Source organism: Labrus mixtus, chromosome 5 (assembly GCF_963584025.1).
Source record: "Labrus mixtus chromosome 5, fLabMix1.1, whole genome shotgun sequence".
Lineage (NCBI taxonomy): Eukaryota > Metazoa > Chordata > Actinopteri > Labriformes > Labridae > Labrus > Labrus mixtus.
The window spans coordinates 13,602,124-13,626,878 of record NC_083616.1 but is presented as its reverse complement, the minus strand read 5'-3'; the positions used below and the strand labels follow the sequence as shown (position 1 = coordinate 13,626,878).

Here is a 24,755-nt window from a genome sequence, read left to right as displayed (position 1 = left end):
AAAGTAAACGGTGAGCGTGGTGGCTGGCGTTCTGGTGTGTGTGTGTGTGTGTGTGTATGTATGATGGTTTGTCAAAGCAATGTTTTGTCATGTGGACATCAGAGGAACAGGGAAAAGTAGCTGCAGCTACACCAAATGTGCTTAAAACGCAGCATAGTTTCATGCACGACTGTTGAGTATAAACATTTACCTGCCCTGTGAAATGTACTCACCAAACGGAAAATCTAACTGATTTGGCGTTTGGCATGTGTCAATTTCGGACCCTAGTGCAGTGGGTGCAGTCTGGTTATAACATTTAAATTCTCTCTTTTGAATTTTGATAAGTAAAGGATATTGCCCTAATTCTGCTCTGTACAGTTTGGTTACATCCCCTTAGATTGTCTTTTGTTTTCCATTCCTTGCGTTCACAATGTTCCCCAGCCTTTCTTTCTCCTTCTACCTTTCTGTTGGTGTGTATTGGTGTGGTTATGCTCTCCCGGCTCTGATGCCTTGGCATACCTGAATGCAATGAGCTCATCACCGCTTCCAGTCAGCTCACCTGCCTCATCAGTTCATCAGCCTGCAGTACATCTACCCTGGCTCTTTATATATTCCTTGCCAGACTGTTGTTAAAACCATGAGTTCTACATCCCTCCTGAATCAGTGTGTTTTATGCACTAACATGCCCCTCTTGTGTTCCAGGTTTGGTCTGTCTCCTATACCAACCTGTACCTACTAACTTCTGAGCCAACAACCATCCATCTCAGGCCTCTCGCTAATTCAACCTTCCCTGTAACCATCACCCACTCATGTGTACCCAAGAAACCCACTTCCACAGTGAGCCCCTAAATTCAGATTCCCTGTTTCAACAAAACTCCAGCTCCACATCGCCTGTCCTGCATTTGTCCTATCTGTGTTTATAACACCTAGTTTTATGAACTTGGCCACTGATTTCTTTGAAAATGTTTTTATATACACAGGGAGGACAAAGTGATGTTAAAAAAGGGGAGGTAAGTAACCGACTGAGAAGTGAAAAGAAAAAAATGCTGAAGCAATTAATGTGAAGTTACAATAGAGTATGATTGTGGAGTTAAAGCCTCCAACACGACTGACCTGTTTCCAATAATCAGCGAGGAAAAAGTCCCTGAGAAAAAGTGCAGTTTTCACACTATAGCACACAAAGAGGAGGAACAGCACACAGATGAGAGAGCTGGCCGCATCGCACTGGCCCACTTAAATTTCACTTTTGATTCACTAAATGTGTTATTTGACTTGGCAAAGGAGCTGGTGTGTCCCATGGAGCAGTAGGGAGTCTAACCAGGACTTTGCCAAGTTCGCTGCAGCCCCACTGAACAGCCTTCGCCTTGGCTAGCTGGTGACCTTAGACTTAGTGGGTGGTTGACTCTATGGTGATGGGGGGGGGGGGGGGGGGGGGGGGGGTTAGAGAGAGGAACAATAACAAATAAGTGTAAACTCCAACAGCCAATGAAGCTTTAAATTCTAAAACTCTTCTCTCAATTCCTTAATCAATACAAAGGAGGTTTTGTGATAAAAAAAAATAAAAATAAAAAAATGAAAGAATGAGAGAAAATTCCTCAAACAGACCGACAGGAAAAACAAGAAAGTGAAGCTAACACTTAAAAGTCAAAGCCACAGTTGTTAACACCGGTCTGGCTTGCCCAGGTCAGGGATTTGTAGAAATAATGGGACTAGCAGGAATGGAATACATTTTTTGTTGCCTTTTCAATCCTGGAAATAAAGACCATTAGACTTAGTGGTATACACTGTAATGTGAAACCAAAATAATGCAATTATTATAGAAGTGGAAAAATCCTATAAAACCCCTCAGTGATTGGCCTCAGAAAGAAAAGCTATTATTTCACATTTCTAAGACAATAAATCATTGGTTATTATGGGGACTTGTCAACTGAAATGACTTTCTAAACTCATGAGCTATATATTCAACACAAGCAATTAAAGTTGGATATAGCTGATCCCTTATTTGGCTTTATGATATACAAACAATAAACTGCCTCAGCTAAATAAAACACGGTTTTACATTTTTGTGATATGCGCCAATCCCATTGAAAACATCATTTATTACTTTCCACTTTATTCAGTGCAGCTTACACAATTCTTGGGTCCTCTTTAAGCTGATATTTCATCATGGCTTTCCATTAAATACAAACATGATGTGATCATGTGCTGTTTCATTTACAGCATGGATCACAGTGAGGTCAGTGCTATATAAAAAAAAACAGTCATGATAAAGCCTTGCAATTAAACTTGATGGTCTATTTTAATGCCTCTATTTGCACACAGAGTTAGCCAAAGATTCATGTGTACTGTTTGAGAGGTTCAGACTTGGGGGAGGACAACTCATGACAATCCTAAAAAGGAGCCATCCATGCTTGCCAACATGATAAACCTGAAGGGAGGAGCCCCCGGACACTGAACTCCATGAAACACTCCTCGAACAAACACATCTTGCCATCTTAAACTCCCAGGAATTTGAAAGATGAGGCCCCGCACACCATCCTTATGTAGCCCACTTTGGGAAAATAAAAGAGAATCAAAACACTGAGTCAGGGAGAGATGTTGTGAGGAGGACAGGAGGAGAAGAAGAAGAATAATGCCAGGGTCTAAAGATTCTAAGGTTGGATTTACAGAAATGGTGTCTGGCAGCGTGCACGGGGTCAAGCTCTGCAGGCCTGGAGCTCCAGTAGCCATCTTGGCAGCGACTCCTAAAGTGGGGGAGAAAGGGGGTGATGGGGGCGCTTTACAAGGTATATCAGTCTGCTGGGACCCATCATTTCCTCTTTCCCACCGCTATACAAATGCAACTTCTATTTTTTCTTTCATACAGTTTATCTTTGATCAAAAATATATGGCTCAGTGGACCAGCAGTGTAAACACAGCCATACTTTGGAGCAGAAATCATTACTTCCTGTAGTTATATTTACTATTAGGATGATGATACTCAGAAAGGAATTGGTAATCAAGTCATCAGATGGTGTACGTAGTACTCCCAACAAGGGCAGAGGGCTACTTTCTGCTTTCATTTGTTTGTTCACATAAAAAACATTTGAAAGTAAAGGTTCAATCCTTGGTTTCAAACAACAGAAAACAACATAATTTCAATAGCCTGAGACATATTACGCTCCCTTTCACCTTTACTTTGTCCCTCTTTCTAGCTCACACATATCACACACACACACACACACACACACACACACACACACACACACACACACACACACACACACACACACACTGTAACTCCCATTTGTGGGGCCTCCTACATGGGAAAAGTAGACGAGCCATGAAGGCATACAGTGTTGATCCAGCAGATAAGCTGACCATTTGGGTTCGTTTATCAAGGAAAACCTTTGCTCAAAATGTGATCCCTGTGTGTGATGGAAAGCCTTCTGACAACTTTATCCCATTCACGTCTCTGTGGTTCTTGGCGTGGTTACCCTGCAGAAATCCGAGCAGTGTTATTACAGATCTTTAGTGGCCTACGACAGGACATTAGTTAAAACAAATATGTAAATCTGGGTAAAGGAGGGGCTCTGAGGAGAGCCTGAATGCAGATAAAACCATGTCTAGGCAGACAGAGAAATTACCTCTACTGTCTTCACACTGCATAACCAGTTATGATGTGAAAATGAAGACAACCAGCGGAGGATCAGAGAGACAGACAGTAAATAAAACCCATCTGGTAAGGGTCTCTGTCTATCCACTTTATAAGCTGAAACCCAATAAGCAGATCTGAATTCTGAACACCGATAATAGCTGAATATTCATTTTGGTACAAGCGGAAGACAAACATTCCCATCCTTAATGACATCTCCAGGGAGGAAGTTCATTACGCAAGGTTGTTACGCAACAAAACCCTGTCACTTTCAGAGGTCAGAGGAGGTTCACACAGCTAACATTAGTGCAAAAACCCAATGGCAACTGGGTTAGTGACACTTTCTGCATGAAATAACAACTTTTAAAGAATTGGGATACAAGTAACAACACTCTTGTGGTAGATACCAAAAAACTTGTACTGGCCTACTTAATTTGAGGCAGCAAAACAGCATGATTACAACACATTAAGACTATGTTGGCACCCAGAAAAAGGAGCCAACAATAGCCAACAGTAATCAAAACTGTCTTGTTAATATTTGCTGAATGTTTTGGTTCAATACATAAGTCCTGAGCCATAAGTCTTTTCAAGTCTTATAACCCCATTCTGGGTTTATTTGTCTTCCGTCTTATGTGGAAATCCAAGCAAGTTTAGTTTTAAGGGACAATAATCAATCATTTCTATATACATCTGGAAAACAACACTGAAATTGGCTTTTTTCATCCGATATAAATATTTGCCAACGCAACTATAGCAATGCCAATCCCGGTATGCTAGAAAAATGTGAAGAAATCTAAAAACAAATTTCATAAGAAACATTAATTTAAAACCAGTTCAGTGTTCTTTAAATGGTAAATAACTATTGTGTGAACTTGATTACTGACTGAAAACAAACCAAAACATGATTTGACATTTAATATTTATTCAACAACAAATGTATAAAATAATCAAGGTAATAATCATCATTTCTTTTAGTTGGTTGTGTTTTCATTCATTATTATGAATAAACTCAATCGTTGTCTCTATGGCGCTGAAACGCACACTCACTGAAAAAAAGTGTGAAAAGAAATTCCAAGTTTTGTTGAAGTGTCTCACACAGTAACAAGCATGTGTTATGTATGTATGTATTAGCGATGGAAGGTGTGTGTGTGTGTGTGTGTGTGCGTGCGTGTGTGTGTGCGTGTGCGTGTGTGTGTGCGTGTGCGTGTGTGTGTGCGTGTGCGTGTGTGTGTGTGTGTGTGTGTGTGTGTGTGTGTGTGCGCGCGCTTGTGTGTGTAGTGTACCTGAGTGTGTGTGTGTCTGGGAAGACACTGTAGCTGTGGATGCACACTGTAACATGCACTGATTGATGGTTGCTGTCCATGCAGGCCTACATTTTTTGAGTGGATTGGAGTCATAGCACATGAGCAAACACAAGATGGAAGACTGTGGAACTCTCCACTACAAAGAACGGCAAGACTGTCTGCTCCACATACACATGCCACACAAAAAAAAACAAAAAAACACATAGTCACACACACATAGTCACACACACACACACACACACACACACACACACACACACACACACACACACACACACCACACCCACAGATCCACTTCCCCACCTCCATTGCTTGAAGATCTACCTGCCAGCTGCTGCCAGTCGCAGGGAAAGATGGGCTTTGTTGGTTTTGTGAAGCCCACCGACAAGACCCCCCTGGAGACTGCAGGTCTCCAGCACCACAAGCCTCAGCCTTATCCACTCCACCGCACAGGCAATCTGTTTTCTATATTGCCAGGCTGTATCACTGTACTATGCACTATAGAACAGCAATTGAGCAGGAAATTAAGTTAGGGGATCGGTATTTGGCGGAGGAGAACAAGCCGGTGTGGTCTTCCCTCTCCACATACAAGGATCATTAAATATCATACGAGTTTCTTGATAAATTTCCTCCTATCCTCTTTCTGCTGTTCCCATCGACTCGCTCTTTTTCCTGTCTGTCTCTTTCTTCCTCAATTTCCCTCCCATCATCTGCCTGTTTCTCTCCCGTCTTGCTATGTTTGTAGAGTGTATGAAACAAAACATCCTAATGGATGTTTGAACAGCTTGAGATGTGTCGGCCTGGGAACTACCTCCCTGTGACAGGGAGCTCTGGCAGGGAATTGAGACCACTACAAGGGGAAAATAGGGGACATATTTCTTTCTCTTTCTCTTTGTTTATTTCTTTTTTCTCTCTCTGGGTCCCTCTCTTCGGTCCCCCTCCCCTCTCTGTCTATTTTCTCTCATTATTTCTCTGTACATACAAACAGAGTAGAGCCTAAGCTTCTATTTTTTTTGATTAGCAGATGTGGAGGATGTGTTTTTTCCTCCATGTTGTGTTTTTTCCTCCTCTTTCCCTCTGTCATTTTCTGCCTCTCTCCTTTACTTTTTACCCTTAACTGTTTCAGGGAGTGTGTGAGAGTGTGTTTGAGTAGACAAAGTTAGAAAGTGAGCAAAGGGAAGGAAAAGTACAAGCTAGGTCACGGAGTCACAATTCAATACTTGACTTTCATCGAAGCAGCAGCAGAGAAATGAATACCAGCGTGCACATACACATAGGCCTACTTACGACCAAACTCAGTTTTTTTTATACAACTATGAATCCTCTGTTTTATTACATCGTATTGAAGTGGACTTTAAGTTTCTTTTATTAATTTCTTAATCATAAACCTCATTATCAAACTAATAATTAACTTATACTTCAAATTACTTTTAGGTTAATTTGGGGTATTCAAATGCCCCAGATCTCAACTATTAATAATATGTATATTCATAGAAGACAATGATTCCATTGCTTCCTCTCTACTTTTATGTGTGAGTGGAACTGAAGTTATTTGAATGTGAATGACTTCAGTCAACCGCTGCACATGTTGCAATGGATACATTATTATGTGCTCATAAAGTTTTAATACTAAGGTTAAGATGCCTTTAAAATGTATGTTTTGTGATCTAACGTTTTAATAACTAATGAGGCACAGAACGTTTTCTTCATTTGAAGACTGACATTGTGTGTTTCTTACTCGTGTTATGCCGAGACCTTAAAGCAGACAAAGCAGCTTTTCTGCATCCATTCTGAAAGAAAGCAGCAGACACAGAAACACACTCACAAGGACAAAGAGCTCTTACAGCTACAATCTGAGGTTGATCAGTGGTGTTGACAGCTAAATTAACAAGTGCTACAAGCACCATTACATTTGGCTCCTGATTGTGTAACAATGGATAGATATACCAATATACTGTCAGACAGCTAGTCAAATAAATCAATATCTATAAATAAGCGAATGAAAAGAGAAAATATATATTGGTCTGGAGGTGGATTTATGACCATCATCGGGCCACATGTAACACACACACACACACACACGCACACAAGGCCGGTGTAGTGGTCAGGTTAGTGTGAGGCAGTTAGTGAGATAAGGCACCAAACAGGTCTAAATCCCTCCTGAAGGGGTCTTGATAGACAGACAGGCCACCATTAACAATGTGGTGGCTTGTGTGAGCAGCAGCTGATGGAAAGATACCCTGGCATTTGCTGTGTTAAGAAGTGGCCCTTAAAGATTTCACACTTCCAATTTCTTTGAATTATCTGCCATCTCTAGCCTGTCACTCAGCCTGACAATCTCAGATTCATGCTCACTGAGGCACTGTGCTGGTTATTGACAAAGCAATCGGCTGTGATACAGCAACGCCTGATAAAACATTAGTCAACCAAAATAGCGCACGACTCCAGAACCACCTCCAACATGGACGAATGATCACACTTGTCTTTTTAAATAAATGTTTAATTGTGTCAAATCAAACAAGCCGTAAAGACCATATATTGAGTGTAGTTTTGGTGCCATCGATTGTGTTCTCATGACTTCAAATGTGAATCCAATGTGATTTTAAATTTTGTGACAGCAGAGCAAAGATCTCTGCCGTGAATCAGCATTTGTTAGATTGAAGCATACAGAGCAGAATGGATTTGTTAAGGTCCACCTACGGCAGTGTTGACAGCCCGCGCTGTTATGACACTGAACAGACTGCTTATCAGATCTTTAATGGTTTGATTTGCTTGCTGCTCCAGACAGGCCATGATAGAAATATCACAACATCCCCATTACCCTCAGCATTCAGTACATAGTGCACCGCCTGTGCTTTCTATGAATTATTAAAAGCAGACAGATTACGCTGCAAGGCTGGAAGTCTTGAGGCATGCTACAGATGCTGCAAAGCAAAACGGTAACATCAGAAGTGTGTTTTTGTTCTTTTTTTTAAGGTAGGAGGAGGGTCTTTTTAAAGGCGTCTGCATCAGATTAAAGAGGGTGGTCGTTCGGATAACAAAAAGGAAATAGTGGGCAGGGTTTGGATGTTTATGTGTGTGTGTTGGTTCACATGTTTTGTGTGTGTTTGTGTGTGTGTGTGTGTGTGTGTGTGTGTGTTATGAAGGATGATGGGGGTGAAGGGCATAGTGTCGGGGCTTGTCTGACATGTGGCCTGGTGGGTTGGCTGGATGGTTGCTTCGCTGTCTAGATGGCTGGTTGGGTGCAGCCGAGCTCCAGCCTGGCATATCTCTCTCTCTCTCGCTCTTTCTCTCTCTCTCTCTCTCTCCCTGGAGTGACGGGCTGAGACATTAAGACAGGCGTTTTAATTAACTGTGCCACTCTTCCACCTGCTGCCCTCAATATGCTCCGGCCCAGGCAAGCTGTCTCTCATGTCATTGACTCTCTTGCTCTCTTTTTTCGCTCCATCTTTCCCATCTCTCTGTCATTTTTCTACTCTTCTCCATTCTTTATCCCCTCTTCTTTCCAATTTTCAAATCTCGCTCTCCATCACTTTGACTCTCTCTCCCTAACCTCCCCTTTCAATCCCTTGTGCATCCCCTCCCCCGTTTGACCCTAATAAATGAAGCCTCATACCAATAGATAAGGCGATTCCATGAGGCTCATCTGACAGAATTAGCCAATTTCTTTTTTGAACTTGGAGAGAATTAATTTCTACATGTGTCCTGTTCTACTGACCCTCTAACTACCCCCACCCCACGCATCTCTTGCACACACATAAGTGCACACACACTTCAAATCTATCTGGTAATTCAGTTCTGCTCTACACTCATCAGGCTATTCATTATGGCCTGATTGAAGATGGATATTTCTGTTCCCTCATGACAGAATGGAGCTAGGGATCAAACTGGGGACATTACGGGATTTAGAGGAACCAGTGTAACACATAGCAGCTTCATGTGTATGTCTGTACGGTTGGAAATGATGGCGTGAATACATGCACAAAAAGGTACAAATTAATAGGTGTTAATGTATGCCTAGCAGGTTAAGAATCTTGTTTAGTGCTGTGACGCCTGTAGTGTAATCGTTTAGATCATAAATTGAGAATTAATTCAACAGAATGGAGCAACAAATGATCCACTTTTAGCAATTAGATTGTACTATACTTTTAATGGGGTTAATTATAGGTGGTGTGAGCAGCACAAGAAAATGACTCTACAAAGTGTTGTATTGAGAGGATTAATGTCTTCCTTCAGAGTTAATGTCAGGTCTTGGAGATCCTGCTTAAACTAACAAATGACCCAGCTCTGGCTCCAAGACGGGGCCTCAGATGAAACCATACTACAGTAAGAGGACAGCACATAGGGCCAATATATCAGCCTAGCAGACAGGGAGCATTCGTCTGCCATGTGAGGAGAAGTGACTTTGAAGATTTCTGCAGTGAGGTGAAAGAGTAGCTGTGGCCTCAACCTTTGTGTTTATGTTGCCGCGCTAGCCCCGGGAGAGCTCTTAATGAATGATGTGGATAGATGGACACCACAGCTAAAAGCACAAACTCACACGTCTGTGTGAGGGCCGAGACACACACCAAGGAGTTACACATACTTTATGCTGAGGTCGTGGACATGTCTGCATGTACGGTACATTGGAGCGTGAACTCTATGTCTGGTTGTAATATGAGCAGAACAACGTATGTAGCAGCAGGCAGAAGGTACTGCTGCATTTAGTAAATGTAAAAATGTAGCCTGTGTCGCACTGAGAGATTTCTCACATACAAGAAGACTTACCTGTTAGCAGCAGGCAGTGCCAGCATCCTGCAGCAATGTATTTCACTGGCAAGCTTGGTACTGTCACTTCCTCTGGAAACAGGATGTTCCTCTTAATGTTCCCACATGCCCGTCCACAGCCCCACTGAAACATCCTGCCGTCACCTGCATGTAAGAAAAAATATAATTATTAAAGTTTGCAGTTTGAGTATTAAAGTTATGATGTGATCAGCAATGATTTCAGAACTAACATAACTGTTTTAAGGTCATTGTCATAATACATTTTTCGATACAAAAATAACAAATAAGGGAATAACGAGGCAAGTTTAATAGAATATCTTTTGAACTCTGTAGTTTCTGCATTAATTGTAAAGTATGAAACAGACCTCTAACCCCCTGCAGTTCATCTTGCATCTCTCTCTCTCTCTCTCTCTCTCTCTAGCACGCCTCTAGGAGCATGTTGTCCTTGTTGTGCTGCTGCTGCTGCTGTTGCTGCATGGGGCTCCGGTGATAAATTATGAATGCAACGCAAAAGCTGTAAAATTTGTTGTATCTTCCATTATCTTCATGTTAAAGGCCACAAAAGCTCTTCAGTGAAGTCAGCCATTAAGAAATGACAGGTATTGCTATCAGGCTTCTTTATAGCCTATTACCTGCAATGACAGCAGCTGCTGCTGCACCACTGTACGGCCTATCACATTATTTGCAGCTAAAGTCAGCTACTGTGTCATTTCGCCTCATTTTCTTGACAGTGCTATCATAAATCCATTGGGCTGCAGGGGAAACTGTCGACTACCTCGATTATCTTCATAGCCTGAATGAATTCTGAAATGTATGTAACAGGCAATGACTGTTATGGATCAGGAGCCAGGGCCATATTCTTGCTAACTCTCTCTCTCTCTCTTCTTGTCTGTCACTCAGGTGATGTGCCAATCCGGGGCTTCAGGGCTCAGATATTCACATAAAATTGAGTTAAACAGGTGAACTTTGAAGCACACGGCGACGGCTAATGAAGAGTGACGTCAGTTCTCTTCTTGTAGATCTTTTCCGGCTGATTTGTGTTTCTGCTTTTTACAGAATATAAAATAAAACATAATAGTTGTAGGGCAAATAATATGAACCTATTCTTGTATTTTGGTTTGTACTGAAGAAAGAAAGGTTACTGATACAGAGCATGTAAACTGTAACATGAGTTAAATTAAAATGACTTTGTTTTAATTAAGAGAAATATCTTAATTATTATGAAAATTAATGCAAGCATGTTGATTGAATTTTGTGTCACTGCATATCTGCACAGTGTATTTCCGTACCTGTCAGTGCAAGATTGTGGTTTGCCCCACAGGTGACCTTTGACACATGATCCACACACTCCACAAAGCGAGGGACAACCGCGTTTTCATTAGAGCCACTGCCAATTTGTCCATAATCATTCTGCCTGTAGGGAGAGGAGTATAAACACATGATTAAAAACATAATTAATAACCCGGGGGCATCATCTTCATACTGTTTTATCACACGTTAAACTACATACAACACCAGTCCCCTGCATGAAAATAATGCACATACTTCAATTTCTATAGGGTAAAATAAATAATCAATTCAATTAAACTATTGCAGCGAGCAAGTTCCACTGGGAACCATGGAACATATGTGTTTTCCTCCCATTTTTACGAACCCTCTTTGTGACAATAACGAGACACAGCCCTATCAGAAGTGAAACACCTCGCTAACTAATTAGACTCTCAGGCTGCAGTCTGACAAAATGAAAAGAGAAAAGTGCTTGAAGGAAGACTTGCTCTCCCGCAATTTGCATCTGCCACTTTTTACTGCATCTGTTCCAAGTGCCATTCAACGTTCTCGTCCTCCTTTTGTTGGGAAGTGTTGAGCCCCAACTATTTAAGCTCACCTCCTACCTACCCGGAGCTTTGTTCCTTCTCCTCTGCAGACCAGTAATGAGCCAACCGCCACAAAACCGTGAGGAAATTAATGACTCATTACGGACGGGGCCTAGACCACTCCACAGCCTCTCCTCCTCCCCGCTCCACCCTACATACCCGCATGTAATCCTCTCTCTCTCCCCCTCTTTCTCTCTCTTACTCTCATCCCTTCAGCCCATACAGAAAGACCCCAACACCTCCCTATCAATTAGAGCCTATTACAGGGCTCCCATGCTAGCAGGGCAAAGAAAGAAGGCCTTCACAGCTCAAGAGTGTGTGTAGGAGAGATTGGGGTGGTTGAATGAGGAGCCTAAGGTGCTCCTTTCACACCCTTGCCCTTATCCATTATGCCAGTCTGAAGAGTCCCCCTAGGAGAAACGTGCAGCCCCAAAAAGACTTGGGGATGAAAATAAGTCAAAGGAGGGATTCTTGGTCACACCTTTTCCCTCCAGTGTCAAATTATATCATAACTAGTCCTTAAGCAAAGGAACATGGTCACAGTGTGTTTCCTTTGACGTGTATGTTAGAAGGGATGAGGGGATCTGACTAGAATGTATTCATCATACCATCTGTGTCTATTTTCATGGACGGCCAGACAGAGACAATAACAAGATAAAGCAAATGGTGGACAAGCACCTACACATGAAAATTCATGTGGTTATTGATTTCTTTTAGTTTCATTCCCTTTTACCCTCCATTGCATTCCCCTCGGCAATACCTTCATATTCATGGCACTGACGGTCTTTGTTCAGTGCAAAAAACACTGTTCTACATTGCCAGCACTTTAGAACATCTTCCCCCCCCCCCCCCTTATAGGATATGTATCAGCTTTTCATTCAAGCATTCTATGCTCATTGGCTTTTGAAGCTATGGTGCATTTCAAGGCAATCCCTCTGAGAGTGAATGGGTGAGATCACAGGGGTTTTGAGGTGGTTTAGAATGGCAAATCCTGCTGAAAGTGTCATTTCCAGTCAGAGACATCAATTTGGTGTGTGAAACAGGGCCCCAGGAGAGCCCGGTAGCCCGAGAGATTCCTGACAAGAGCAAAGGGCCAGGGGATCAGCTCATGTGCACCTGGATAAGACATGAATTTCACGGAGCGCTTTAAATACATGGAGCAAAGTGAGAAAGGAGGACGAGAGGAAGAAACATGATAGACAACTAAAATAAAAGAGCTGAGAGAGTCTAAAAAGACAGGGCTCATTTAATTTCACTTCTTACGGTGTATGACGAGGCTTTGTATAGCAGAGAGTAATTCATGGTAATTTCATTAGGCATATTTATTTTATTGAAGTTAAGAAGCCAATAAAACAAATAATTATTCATGTAAAATTAGAACTTAGACTTTTACATACAGTTCGAAGACAAATCAGATCGGTAGTGATGCAACTAATGTCCTTTATGACTGAAACTATTGTTTACAGCAGTTGTTTCCATTAAAAAAAAAAAAAAACATAAAGCAGGAGTCAATCAATGACCTCCATCTGGGGGGATTGTCAAAGCTCATAAGTATGGTTAATAGTGGGATATTAAAACACTGACATGCACAAACTAAAACTCTAAATTATTGGCAGCACTAATTCTGGCCAAACTGTTTTTTTGTAACTGTAAAACAGTGTACATAGCCAGTGGTATTAACTCTAATATAAAGCCTCAATTAGCTAAAGCGAGTGCAAAATGGCTGATAATTATTGCGCCAGCTCATTAGACTTGTTTTGACACTAAAACTACTTAAATCACTGCACAGGCACATACACAGGCACAGATGCAAATACACGCATGCAGATGTTGTGAGTTCATTCCCATAATTAATGAGGTAGATACTGTACAGGTCAGGTTTTTCTTGTTTGGATGAAAAGCTAAACACTTCAGTCTAGATTTAATAGGGTCCTACCATTACAGGAGCAATTTACAAACCTGTATATGGACGCTAAATCTAATGAACTGATAACCTGTACAAAAAACAAACGGCCAAGATTGCCAGGCAGTACAGTATGTCACCCTACACCAAAGGACAATAGACAGACCTGAATCATTTTATGTTTTTTATTTAAAAAGCGCAGACTACAGCCAACTGAGCACTACATGCTCTCGCAACTTTTAGTCTCAGAATGTCTCAAAAAGAAAGAAAAAAATGATGATAGAGATGTCAATACAGAGTCATTTAACTACCAAACACCAGGCTAGTTACACCACAGACTCCACTTATTATGTGACAATAGTTGTTCATGTTATTCAAAAATGTACAATAGCAAGGCTATGGTCTGCTGTACCTGCTATACATCTCGGCTAATAATGACACAACCTCCTAAGAAATAAAATCCTTGGGGCCGGCCATGAAAGTTTAAGATTCAATGCGGTAAAATACAATGTGCCATAAAATATTAATGTGTGTGGTAAAATTATGCTGGTGGTAATATTTTAGATTGCGGCTGTCTGTAAAGAGGCATATCTGTATTTATTTACAAGCAGGGATAGTGGATTGGGGACTTTGTTTGAAGCCATGTTTATGAATATCGACTCAGGCTCCTAGGTAAGTGGCTATAAATCTGTGAGAGGATCTTTGTAAAGTTCCCTTGGAGGACATAACTTCAGGTCTAACCGCCTCCTTCCTTCACTTGACTTTTAAACATTTAGATGTAGGCCGGCCGACCGCAGTTAGAACTGCTTCTAAATTATGAATAGTTCCATTTTGAGAATCCGAGTGTTAACCAATCAAAGTTGATGCATTGAAGCGATAGATTTCTTCAGAATAGAAACAGCAGTGTGTTTAGACCTGGATATGGGGTGTTTATGAGTTGAGGGAATACTGAAATGGATTTTTGCGTAAACTGCTGTGTTCCAGATGTGAATTGTATGCACTCAACGGAAGATATCTAAATCCAGGAGATCTACAGCAACACACCCACTCTACCTTGAATGTGCTTAAAACAGACATGTTTGCTATTCATTATGTCTTAAAGCATTTAACTTTTCCGCCTGATCTTCCTTTGCTCGTCTCTTTGGGTAACATGATGAAAGGTGTGAACTTCTTGAGGCTGAGAGCATGACCTGTGCTAATGAGAGGAGCATTACTTGCTGTATGATCAAAACGACCGTGCATCCCGTAGCTCACATCACCTTGGGCTATCAAGACCAGCTGGAAGAGTTCTATAGGTCCATGTTGGATGAACCTTTCACTTATGAGTCATTCACACCTTTTTTCCCCCTTTTTTTTCTTCTCCATCTATCTGACATGTTTATCTATTTATTTAAGTTCAAGGATCTGAGGTTCAGATCACAGGAGTGATTGCATTAGTAATGGTGCTGCAGTTGGCTGACCGTGAGATGATGGACACAAGAGGTCGGTATCCTCCGGCTACGATGATCACATCGGAGTCAGGATTAAGAGAACTGATTTCTTTCCTGGTTGAGTTCAAAGGGCTCAATCAACATGTTTCAGTGCTGAACTCTTGCCCCCCTCCACCACTTTAAATGCAGAATTAACTATCAAGTGGTGATAAGACCTTGTGAAAATACTGTGTTGTTTTTTTTTGTACTGCTTGGTGATGAACGCAGCAACAGTTGATGTGACCATACAATAATAAATTAGTGGAAAGCTGCATTGATCCAGCTGTCTAATTCCAAAAAAAATAGCTTCTGCCAGAGCTAAATAGAAGAAAATTGACAACGCCATCAAAGTCCCACCTCTCTCTTTAACTCTGCTTTCTTTCTTTATTCATTTCTTCTGGTCTCCATTTCTTTCTCCGCAGTGTGCCTCCTACTTTCTCAGGGCTAATCCTCAGAGCCTCTTGGTTTATGTAAACCCTCAGCTATCTCTCTCTAGCCATTCTGTCCCTGACGCTAGCTGACACGAGGTATCAGTTCACACCCTAACCACACAGAGAGAGGTGTTGAACAAGGACTTTGGGACATGTCACAGCACACTTTAAGGGCTTCACAGTGATACAGGAGGAGTTCAGACATGGCGGAGTTAGAAAAATGTCTTCACTCACATACTGCATGGTGTACAAAAGCGACTCAACATACCGGTAATTAAATTAATGATATAATTTAGCGGTCCATCAGTCCCATAAAAACGATAAAAAAACAACACTTTTGCATTTCACTAATAAAACCCTGATGTCGATTTAAGGGAATAACATTTGAGTTTATTTTAATTTAAAGTATAATATTCAAATTCATCAGTCTCCGTCTCTCTACTGAAGACGCAATTATTGTATCCTCTGAGATTTAAACCGCCTTTTCCCTTATAGAACAATTTTTATTTTATTTTTTCAATTATGATCTTGTAGTTTGCTTCTGCAATTTAACGCAGTTTCACTTTATAAGTCTTCATTATCTGTTGAATGTTACTCTCATTAAAAGTGATACAGTAAAGACAGGGAGAGAGGCTAAATAAAAAAGAAACAAATAAACTACATTAAGAACAGATCCACTTTGTGATAGATTTCTTTAGACTGCTATCACTCGTGTCATTTCTCATCCGCTGTGACAAGCTATGGTAGCATTTCTATATTTAGAACTAAAATCATCCAAGGCTAGTACGTTTCACATTTTAAAGATCTTCATACATGAATCCTGACGGTTGAATCCACAAGATGATACTGTAGTGGCTCTCAAGACAAGAGGACCCATAGGAAGGTGCTCAAGTAGCTGCTCGAGTCTGTGACAACATGTGCCAATATGAAAACGGCTCCATGGTCAATTTAATTTCAAGTGTTGAAAAGATTGCCCAATGTATTACTGCTTAAAGTGTTCCATGTCCATAAAGTTAGAGCAATCTCACAGGGATTTTTTTTCCTTCTCTCACTTCCTTATTTTTACTGAAAACCAAGTGGAGCCCATATCACTTTAAGCCAGTATTTGCAGTTAGGAACTGGCTGTTGTTTTCCAATGAGCAGAGCTGTGCTTTGCCTTTGCTTTTTTTTTTTTTTTTTTCAAATTTATTTAGCTGTAAGGCAGAGTGTGATAAGACAGAACGAAGACTTCCCTCATAACGAGGCACATGCCAAGTCTGACATAATCCAATCTGGTCCATTTTCATCAGCTTTTGTCTTCTGTTTTTTGCTTCTCTTTTGGACTTTCCTTTGGTTCCAACGATGGCTCAAAAACCTGAAATGACACAATTCGGTCGCACTTGTATGGCAGTGAGGCTGCAATCCAAACGGCTTTTCTGCAAAGAAATCCTTGAAGACCCACACACATTTAAATCTGGCCCTGGGGGCAACAGGCTCTAAACCACTGAGATAAAGAACCATCCAGGCCAAAAGCAGAAATATATATTTTAAGGGAGGGCTTACCATGGCAACAAAAAGGCATGTCAAACTTGTGGAAAGGAAGCATTTTGACTGAGGAGTAAACACAGACCAATGTGCCCGTAGGAAAGCCTAGAAATGCGCTCCGCATATTAAAGGACCCAGCCTCACACATGTATACAGCAGAAAGAGAGACAATGGCGGTAATAACAGGCGAGGCGTCAGGGTGCGGAAAGACGGTTAAACGGTCATTTGTGAGAAGAAACGCAACAGGGCCTAATAGAGGCTGCGCCAACGGCAGGGTTTGCAGAAAAACACAAACAACATCCTCTTAAAAGTGATATTGCACCTAAACAAGAAACATTTCCTCCAGTCCACTGGTCTGCAGTGAATCAAAACATTAACCGTTTACTAAGGAAGCTTATCTACTGTATCAACACCTGGTTCATCAGAGACTCCAGATGTTTCAGTAGAAAGTGAAGCACCTCAAACTGTATCGCACTGCAAAAATATTTAGATAAGAAATTAGAAAAGTGTAAGAAAATGTAGGTGAGAATACGTAGCAGGAACATTCAGGAACAAATGGAGGATAAAGTGATCATGATCAGGTGTGAGGTAAAAACACTGTATGAGTGGATCATTTTGGAAACACTATTGAAAAACTATCTTGGACATTCAAAGTCCTCAGCCTCATATTAAGACAGAGAGAAGATGACATCAGCAACCTGCTTCTCTGTGCCATGAAGTTCCAGCTTCATGAATACCCAGAGTAACAACATCAACATCTGAAGACATCAAAAAAAATTCAACAGTGAAGTAAAAGGAAAACAGGAAAGTGCGATTCTCCACATATAAAAACCGTTCTATATTATCTTTTTCTATTCACCCCCATGTCGTGAATGCTTATATTTCCAGTGTAAACACAATCAGTGCCGTGCAGGAACGATGAAAAGCCGTTACTTTTATTATGGGAGAAAATAACAAGCTCTCATGAAGGGATTGATTGTTTTCAAATCATAGATCTTTGTAAGAGGAGTGTAAAGTAGAGCTAAGTCTCCATTATAGGACGCTGCTGCTACATTGCTTTTGATTTTCTGTCAACATCCCTCTTACCAACCAAGCACTGTATTTACTAAATGCATCGGGGGCCAAGAAATGGATTGAATATATTGTTCGTCTTCTGCAATCCAAACTGTGTCAAGCAGTTGGAGGTATTGCAGGTCTTTTATTCTACATGTCTCACCCTGCCAATGTTTATAGATACTGTAGGACTCCTCTGAATAGTTGACTGCACAATATGGGTGTAGTTACAGCAACAAAACCGAACATAAATTAACCGTGAACCATGCAGGCAGGCAGGCAAGCAACTCACTCCTGCAAAGCTCTTTTTCTCTCATGTGAGGATTAGACGCAGAAAAAGGGGTCCAGAACCAAGAAAAGTGCTCCCCTTAACATGTCCCCCAAACAAATCACTGCCTGTTTAATAAGCATGTTGTTGTTGTTTCTATTTGTACATCTCATGTTTTACACCCATACTGTGTTTTATGATGGTAATGATTACTGAAATGTTTGTAACCAATCCAGTGCATAAAATACGACTTTGAAAAGTAAGCCGGCATGGTGTTTCATAATAATGTTTATAATAACATTTTATGGATGCATGTTTTAATGCCTGTTTTTTTTTTTATATCAAACTGTTTATTTACAATCATGTAATTCAATTTTCAAGCCCAAGGCCAAAATCACAACCGTGCAACAATGAGGCCTATATTCAGGTGTTACGGATAAAAAGAGGAAAGAAGGTGGATGCAGTTAATCTTCTCAACTTCCATCACACATTTCCAAAAAGAAACAAAACACAGAACATTGTATATGTGCACGGACAAGGAACGCTGACACTCAGCCATAAGCACATACACAATGCCACATAAACATTCCGAGAGTACTTCCTACTCTGATCACACTATATGTCTTTGGTCGATAAGTTGCCCTACCACACTGTCTGTTGTAAGTCAGTCATCAGCACCCTTCCCCTCTCTCTCAGAGTCATGGCCCCTCTGTCCCCTCTAAGTACCCCAATAAATTCAAATGTAATGCTCCTAAATGAGATCACTTACATGTGCCATTTCTCTCCAACCATATTTATCATCTAACACTTTGGCCTTCATTAACAAATGGCACTCAAGGGGGCGTTGGTAGTGGTGGAGGTGGGTGATTCCTCAGCGCTGATGTGAGAGGGAGAGAGAGATAGAGAAAGAGAGAAGGCTATCAACAAATGGCACAAATTGAAATGGGTGGGGGTTGACACCTCGCTCGGTGACGCAAGTCGGGGTACAAAGTCGCTAAGTGTTTCATGAGGTCGACTTAAACTGGCTCAAAGGAAAGCTAAATACATTTTCAAAGGCAAAGCCATACTACCACATTTTTTCTATGCTGTTTGACATGAAAAAGAAAAAATCCTGACAAGGAAATAATATTGTTTGCACAATTTAAATCTAAAGTGTAAACACTATTTCTGCCACCCAGGATGCCAAAGATACAAAGAAGACTCATCACTTTTCCAACAAAACAGTTCATAATAATAGTTTCAACACGCAGAAACACCACAGTACATAAGTGTACACACGATCTATTCCTCCAACACTATAAAACACTAAATGTAAAACTAGAGAGGCCACCCAGTTTCCAATGAGCCCCTTAGTTTGGCATTTACATTGACGGATGTAATGTGCCATCATCTCCATTATTGTGTGAGGCAGTGGGGTGCATTAGCATTGGTCTGTTCCTGTAATATGACGTACTGTTCCTCGCTTAAGGTTAAGCCTACCTATTGTTGAATATATTGTCAAACTACTCTCCTTGCTTCAGCACTCTCTCCTCATCAGCATTGGCAGAGGAAACGTTCAGTTTAGCTATTAATTATGACGACAATGGAAAGATGCACAAAGCAAGGGTAACCCCTTTTTTATTTCCTTTAATAAACATTTGAAAACAGCTTCATTATAATAATGTATTTTGATTAACGATGTTTACCACAGTGCTGCTACTGAAAATTGCTTTCCCATAAATTAAACCTATAAAAGTTAGTTGATGAATTATTGCCTAAATGTAAAATGTTACAGTCTAATTCATTCCCAGCAGCTCCACCGTGTACAGTATCTGCTAAATCTACATATTCATCGCATAATAAACATAATTAATTGATTTGATTTACCCACAACTATACTCTGATTTTTTGGGGGGTTCTTATATGTTTAAATATTAATTGTTTCAATTATGAAGAGAAACAAAAACTAAGAGCTAGTGTATCTGAAACTGCCTTATAATATTATGTTGTAATTCATTTTAGAAAGTAAATGTTACAATTTTTGAAATGGTCATGTTTTATTTATATACCAAACATCATGATACAGCTTTTTTTTTAGATTAATCAAAATGGGAAACTTTGATAGTAGGTAGTAGATATTTTAGACTATAGTAGAGGGTCAGGTATAGTTCATTCAGGGGTGTTAATACTTATCTAACTCATGTAATTAAAAAAAATGAACGCAAGTAATGCAAACAAATACATTAAGTTCATATCCAGGAATTGTTTTCATTTGTATTATTCACCAATGAATCAATGATTTATTAAGCTGAAAAGCTTTTGAATATTTTTAAAGGTTCTGTTTTCATCAGAAAGAAGCAGCAGTTTGGACATATTTCAGTATATGTTATAATTAACCTTTATTTGTGTTTTACATAAAACTATCCCAAATCTGATTTGCAAATTTAGATTTAACATTTAGTGCAACAAAGAATCATTTCAAACCAAGTATTGTGTGTTGTTCCATCTTTGATATCTGAGAGGAGAAAGGTTCAACCCTGAATAATCTGGAAGGAAAAAAAAGGCTTATATGATTAAAAGAGACAATGTCTCATAAAAGTCAAAACACACGAAATGTATGTGTATAGAAAACTGCTGATCTATTGACATAACACATGTCAGGTATAATCAAAAAGACACAAAGCTATTCACATGTGGAAATTAAATTGCGCATTTGAATAGGTTTAGATTTTTCTTTCTAAATGACTTTCAAAAAAAGAGAGAGCATGAAAAAACATGTTTATCATAGCTACTTTCTGTTCTTCTCTGATTACTTGTTCATGCTGATTTCAAACAATGCTTTGCATGTCTCTCTTGTATTTAAGAGAGCAAAAGGCTGTGTACCCTAAAGGTACATTTTGCATCTCTCTCAAAAAATAAAAAAAGAAAGAAAAAGGGGGAAGCTTTGTGGGGAAAGTCTAACATTTTAACATCTCCGTGTTTCATCTAAATCACTGACAACAATATAGCCTCTAGCATGATTCTCTCTCTCTCTCTCTCTCCCTCTCTCGCTCAAAGTTAACTATGACATCTGGCATGAGCTCTGAACACCATGACAACAAGACACCAAGACTACAGGCACCGTGGATAGCATAAACTGTATTGCAAGAAAAGAGACAGAGAGGAAGTGAGGGGGGAGACACACAGCTTGTTAATGGGCGAGAATGCAATGTAAAGAGATCAGTAATTACCATTATTTAAACAACTCCCAATAACAAGTGGATTATATAGAGCCGTGCTATTTTGCAGGCAAGAATCGCTCTCATGTTTCTGATGCAAATCCTTTCTTTATGTTTCAAAATCTAGGGACTATTGTCCTGACAGGGAACTTATGCAGGGATGGCAAATGTACAGTAAAATACATAATTTGTGCTAAGCTAATAACTGAGGACACACACTTGTTTTACAGTGAATATGTGTATGTATTATTCATTTAAGCATAAAGGATCCAGAGGAGATGGTACATGAGCCCCTCTGCGTGCCCCGGGGCTATTGTCACGGTGGGCATAATGGGAGGGGATTGTAGTGCAAATGTTGTCATGTGTATATCCTAATGCCGCAATTTAGGAGGGAACTCTATGAGAATCATGAGGATAGGTCTGAAATGTTGTGCAGATGAAGACAGATGGAGAGAGATGACAAAGTGTCAGAAAGAGAGAGAGAGAGGGAGGGAGGGAGGGAGAGTCCTGTCTTTGGTGAAGTGAGGAACGCTGTGGCAGGTAATACTCTGGACACTGCCACTCACTTAACCAATCAGGCAGAAATTATAATTTTAATAGACATTCAATTACATTCATTATTCCACGTTTCTTCCTTGTGTCGGTCAGGACCCCACTCCATTCAGATTTAACTCTGAAACACATTATTGTTCAGCCAACACGATGGATAGACAATGCAATGAAGAGTGGTGAAGTCAATTTTTACTTGATGTCGACGATGGCTGAGCATGTAATTACTGTCACACATGGACAATAGCAGTGCTTAGAAAAGAGGAAGGACTATGAATTTAGTTTTCAGGAGTGCAACGTAAGTCTAAGAACATATCTCAAGTTGAAAGAGTAAGCAGGGAAGTTGTTTAAATGTAAATATATAGAAGTATATGTGATGAGTGAGTTTTTTCACTGCTCCTCTTAGAGATCTGAAATGGACTGTACAGCAGCACCCTCTTGTGGAGCCAAAGTAAAATGCAACCTATCTTCCAGCACTGCAGCCTCTCTCTGCATCCTGCCGCTGCACTCCACATTTGGCTGGATCTTCTCTCCAGCCTCTCTCTGTCTGAGACGCCCAGCAACTTCCCCTCAGTCTGTACTTCATGCTCGGGCCTCGGGCAATCTCAGTGACCTCTTAGTCAAATATTTAGATGGTCGATTTCAACTCCTTTAAGGAACTGCCTCACAGCCTCTCACAATAAAGAAATCAATAGGATGAGTTCAAATGCCAGTGAAAACGTTCAAACATAAACAGAGTCATTGGGAGGCTATAAGGAGGAGTGTTGGCAGGGGTAAGAGTGGTGGTAGGAGGTAGGAAGGGGGGTGGGTGGCGGCGAAACGGGGGTCTGATGCATATATATGCACAGCCATAGAGCAGCTATGCATATGCATATGGGTAGAGAGGGATTACACAGAGGGATGAACAGAGATACAGAGAGGGTTTAAATAGAGGGTGAACGTACAGGACACAATGAGGCAAGGCATTCATGTTTACGAGGAGAGGAGAGGAGAGGAGAGGAGAGGAGAGGAGAGGAGAGGAGGAAAGGTAAGGAAAGGAAAAAGCAGAGAGAGGAGAGAACTTGGTACATCATGGCCAAAATGGGCTCTTGTGCTAAACAGAGTGACCTCTAGTCGGGGCCTTGGGGGAAGAGGGTATGGAGGGGGAGAGTAGTTAGAGCAGCCCACTCTTACTGTTCCCTTCAGGGAGCGACACTGCACGAAATAGCATGGACAAACCAGGGCATTAATATCCTCACACTAACCCCCTGACAATACCCCATTATGTATGTACGCCTCTGTGTATTACACACCTTGAACTAGAAACAATCGCGCCCTTTTTCTTTCTTCCCCCTTAGCACTTGAACCACAGCCAAGAAATGCAGTGTGCACAATTTATTATATATTTTTCATTTCATAGGCAAAAAAAAAAGGGGGGGGGGGGGGTTGTGCACTCACAAACACACACACACAACTGAACACCTTCACTGTGTTCTTTACATAATCAGTTACCTTGTGACTCCTACCTTTCCTGCAAATGACTGTTTGCCTTTTATTCTGCTCTGTGTTTTCTCTCTATCTCTCCCTCGCAGCCATGTGTATCATATATAATTACAATTCTCACTGATTCCAGGCCGCCATGCTAAAACCCAGCCTACAGTGTAAATAAGAAAGCAGCTTGTAAGGTGCAAAGGGGAAACATGACAACCAAGACGCAAAGGGGGTTAAGAAGGGAAAAAAAAAACCTTAACACAAGCGCTAGCTGTGGGGTAACAGCTTCAGCACAGTATTATGATGTTTCTAAATGGGGAGCGTGTCTCGTGACACGGGTCCCTGTCCAGATATCGATTGCTCCTGTGGCTGCAACACTAACAGCAGTGGAGAGCCATTGAACTTTAAAGCAAATAGTCCTTCTCCCCCGCTCAGCGTCCTCTCACAGGCAATCAATACAGGTCGGTCGGCCCAGCACGGCTAACACCTCTATCTGGAATAATGGCCTTCCTCCTATAGTTACTGCCCAGGAAGAAATACAGACAGGCTGAAGCGGGGTGGGAAAAGGATTTAAAAATTGGGGAAAATATAATCAGAGGATGACATGTCAACATAGACATTATTTACTATAAATCATGTATCCACTAAACTAATATGGAGTCATCTAGGAACTTCTACAGCTGTTCTTTTATAGTGAGGGTTTAAACATTGCAATTTAACTGTACATGTGGAAATATCATTTTTTTTACAACTTTTTTTTGTAACTGAGTCTAACTCTAGGCACTGAAAAGTTATGATATAACATGAGCAGCTCAGAGAGCAGTAAAATCAGTGGTGCTCAAACACTCCCTACCTATTGTCCTTTTACAGTCTTTTACTTTCATGCGTAATAGGTAGATGTGGGATGGGCGTCTGCTTGATCCCCATTAGCCCTGTATTAGCCACTGTGACCCTTATGTTCCCCACTCCATTACTCTGCGGCATTGGGAAAAGTGGGGATGATGGTCCTGAGAGGAGAGGAAGGCCGAGGGGTTCAGCATGGCTGGGCAGAGATCAAGTGTGAAGGGGAAGAAACGCCCATCGCCCATTCTGGATCACCCTGGAACCTTGTGGAACCCCCAGAGGGACACACCCTGCATTCACCTCAGCCATGTCCAACACGACAAAGGACATGACTAGACTTCATGTACAGCCCATGTTTTCATAATAGAACAATATGGACAACTGTTTTGTTATCATTTTCTTTGAAAAATAAAGAACTAAAACTCCATGCAGGACCAAAAAAGGGCTGAGGATCTTACAGTTGTTCATTGTAAACAAAATGCATGACTGA

General features: G+C 40.9%; 1 protein-coding gene across 1 annotated transcript in view; it reads right to left on the bottom strand.

The window, feature by feature from the left end:
- The window catches only part of LOC132974123 (uncharacterized), a 221,673-nt gene that overhangs the window by 172,865 nt on the left and 24,053 nt on the right, over nt 1–24,755 (bottom strand). Inside the window, exons 2-3 of the mRNA XM_061037952.1 lie at nt 10,974–11,098; nt 9,685–9,828 (exon numbers count right to left, since the gene is read on the bottom strand). Of these exons, the coding sequence (XP_060893935.1) occupies nt 9,685–9,817 (133 nt within the window). The 5' untranslated portion in view covers nt 9,818–9,828; nt 10,974–11,098. The remainder of the gene's footprint in view (nt 1–9,684; nt 9,829–10,973; nt 11,099–24,755) is intronic.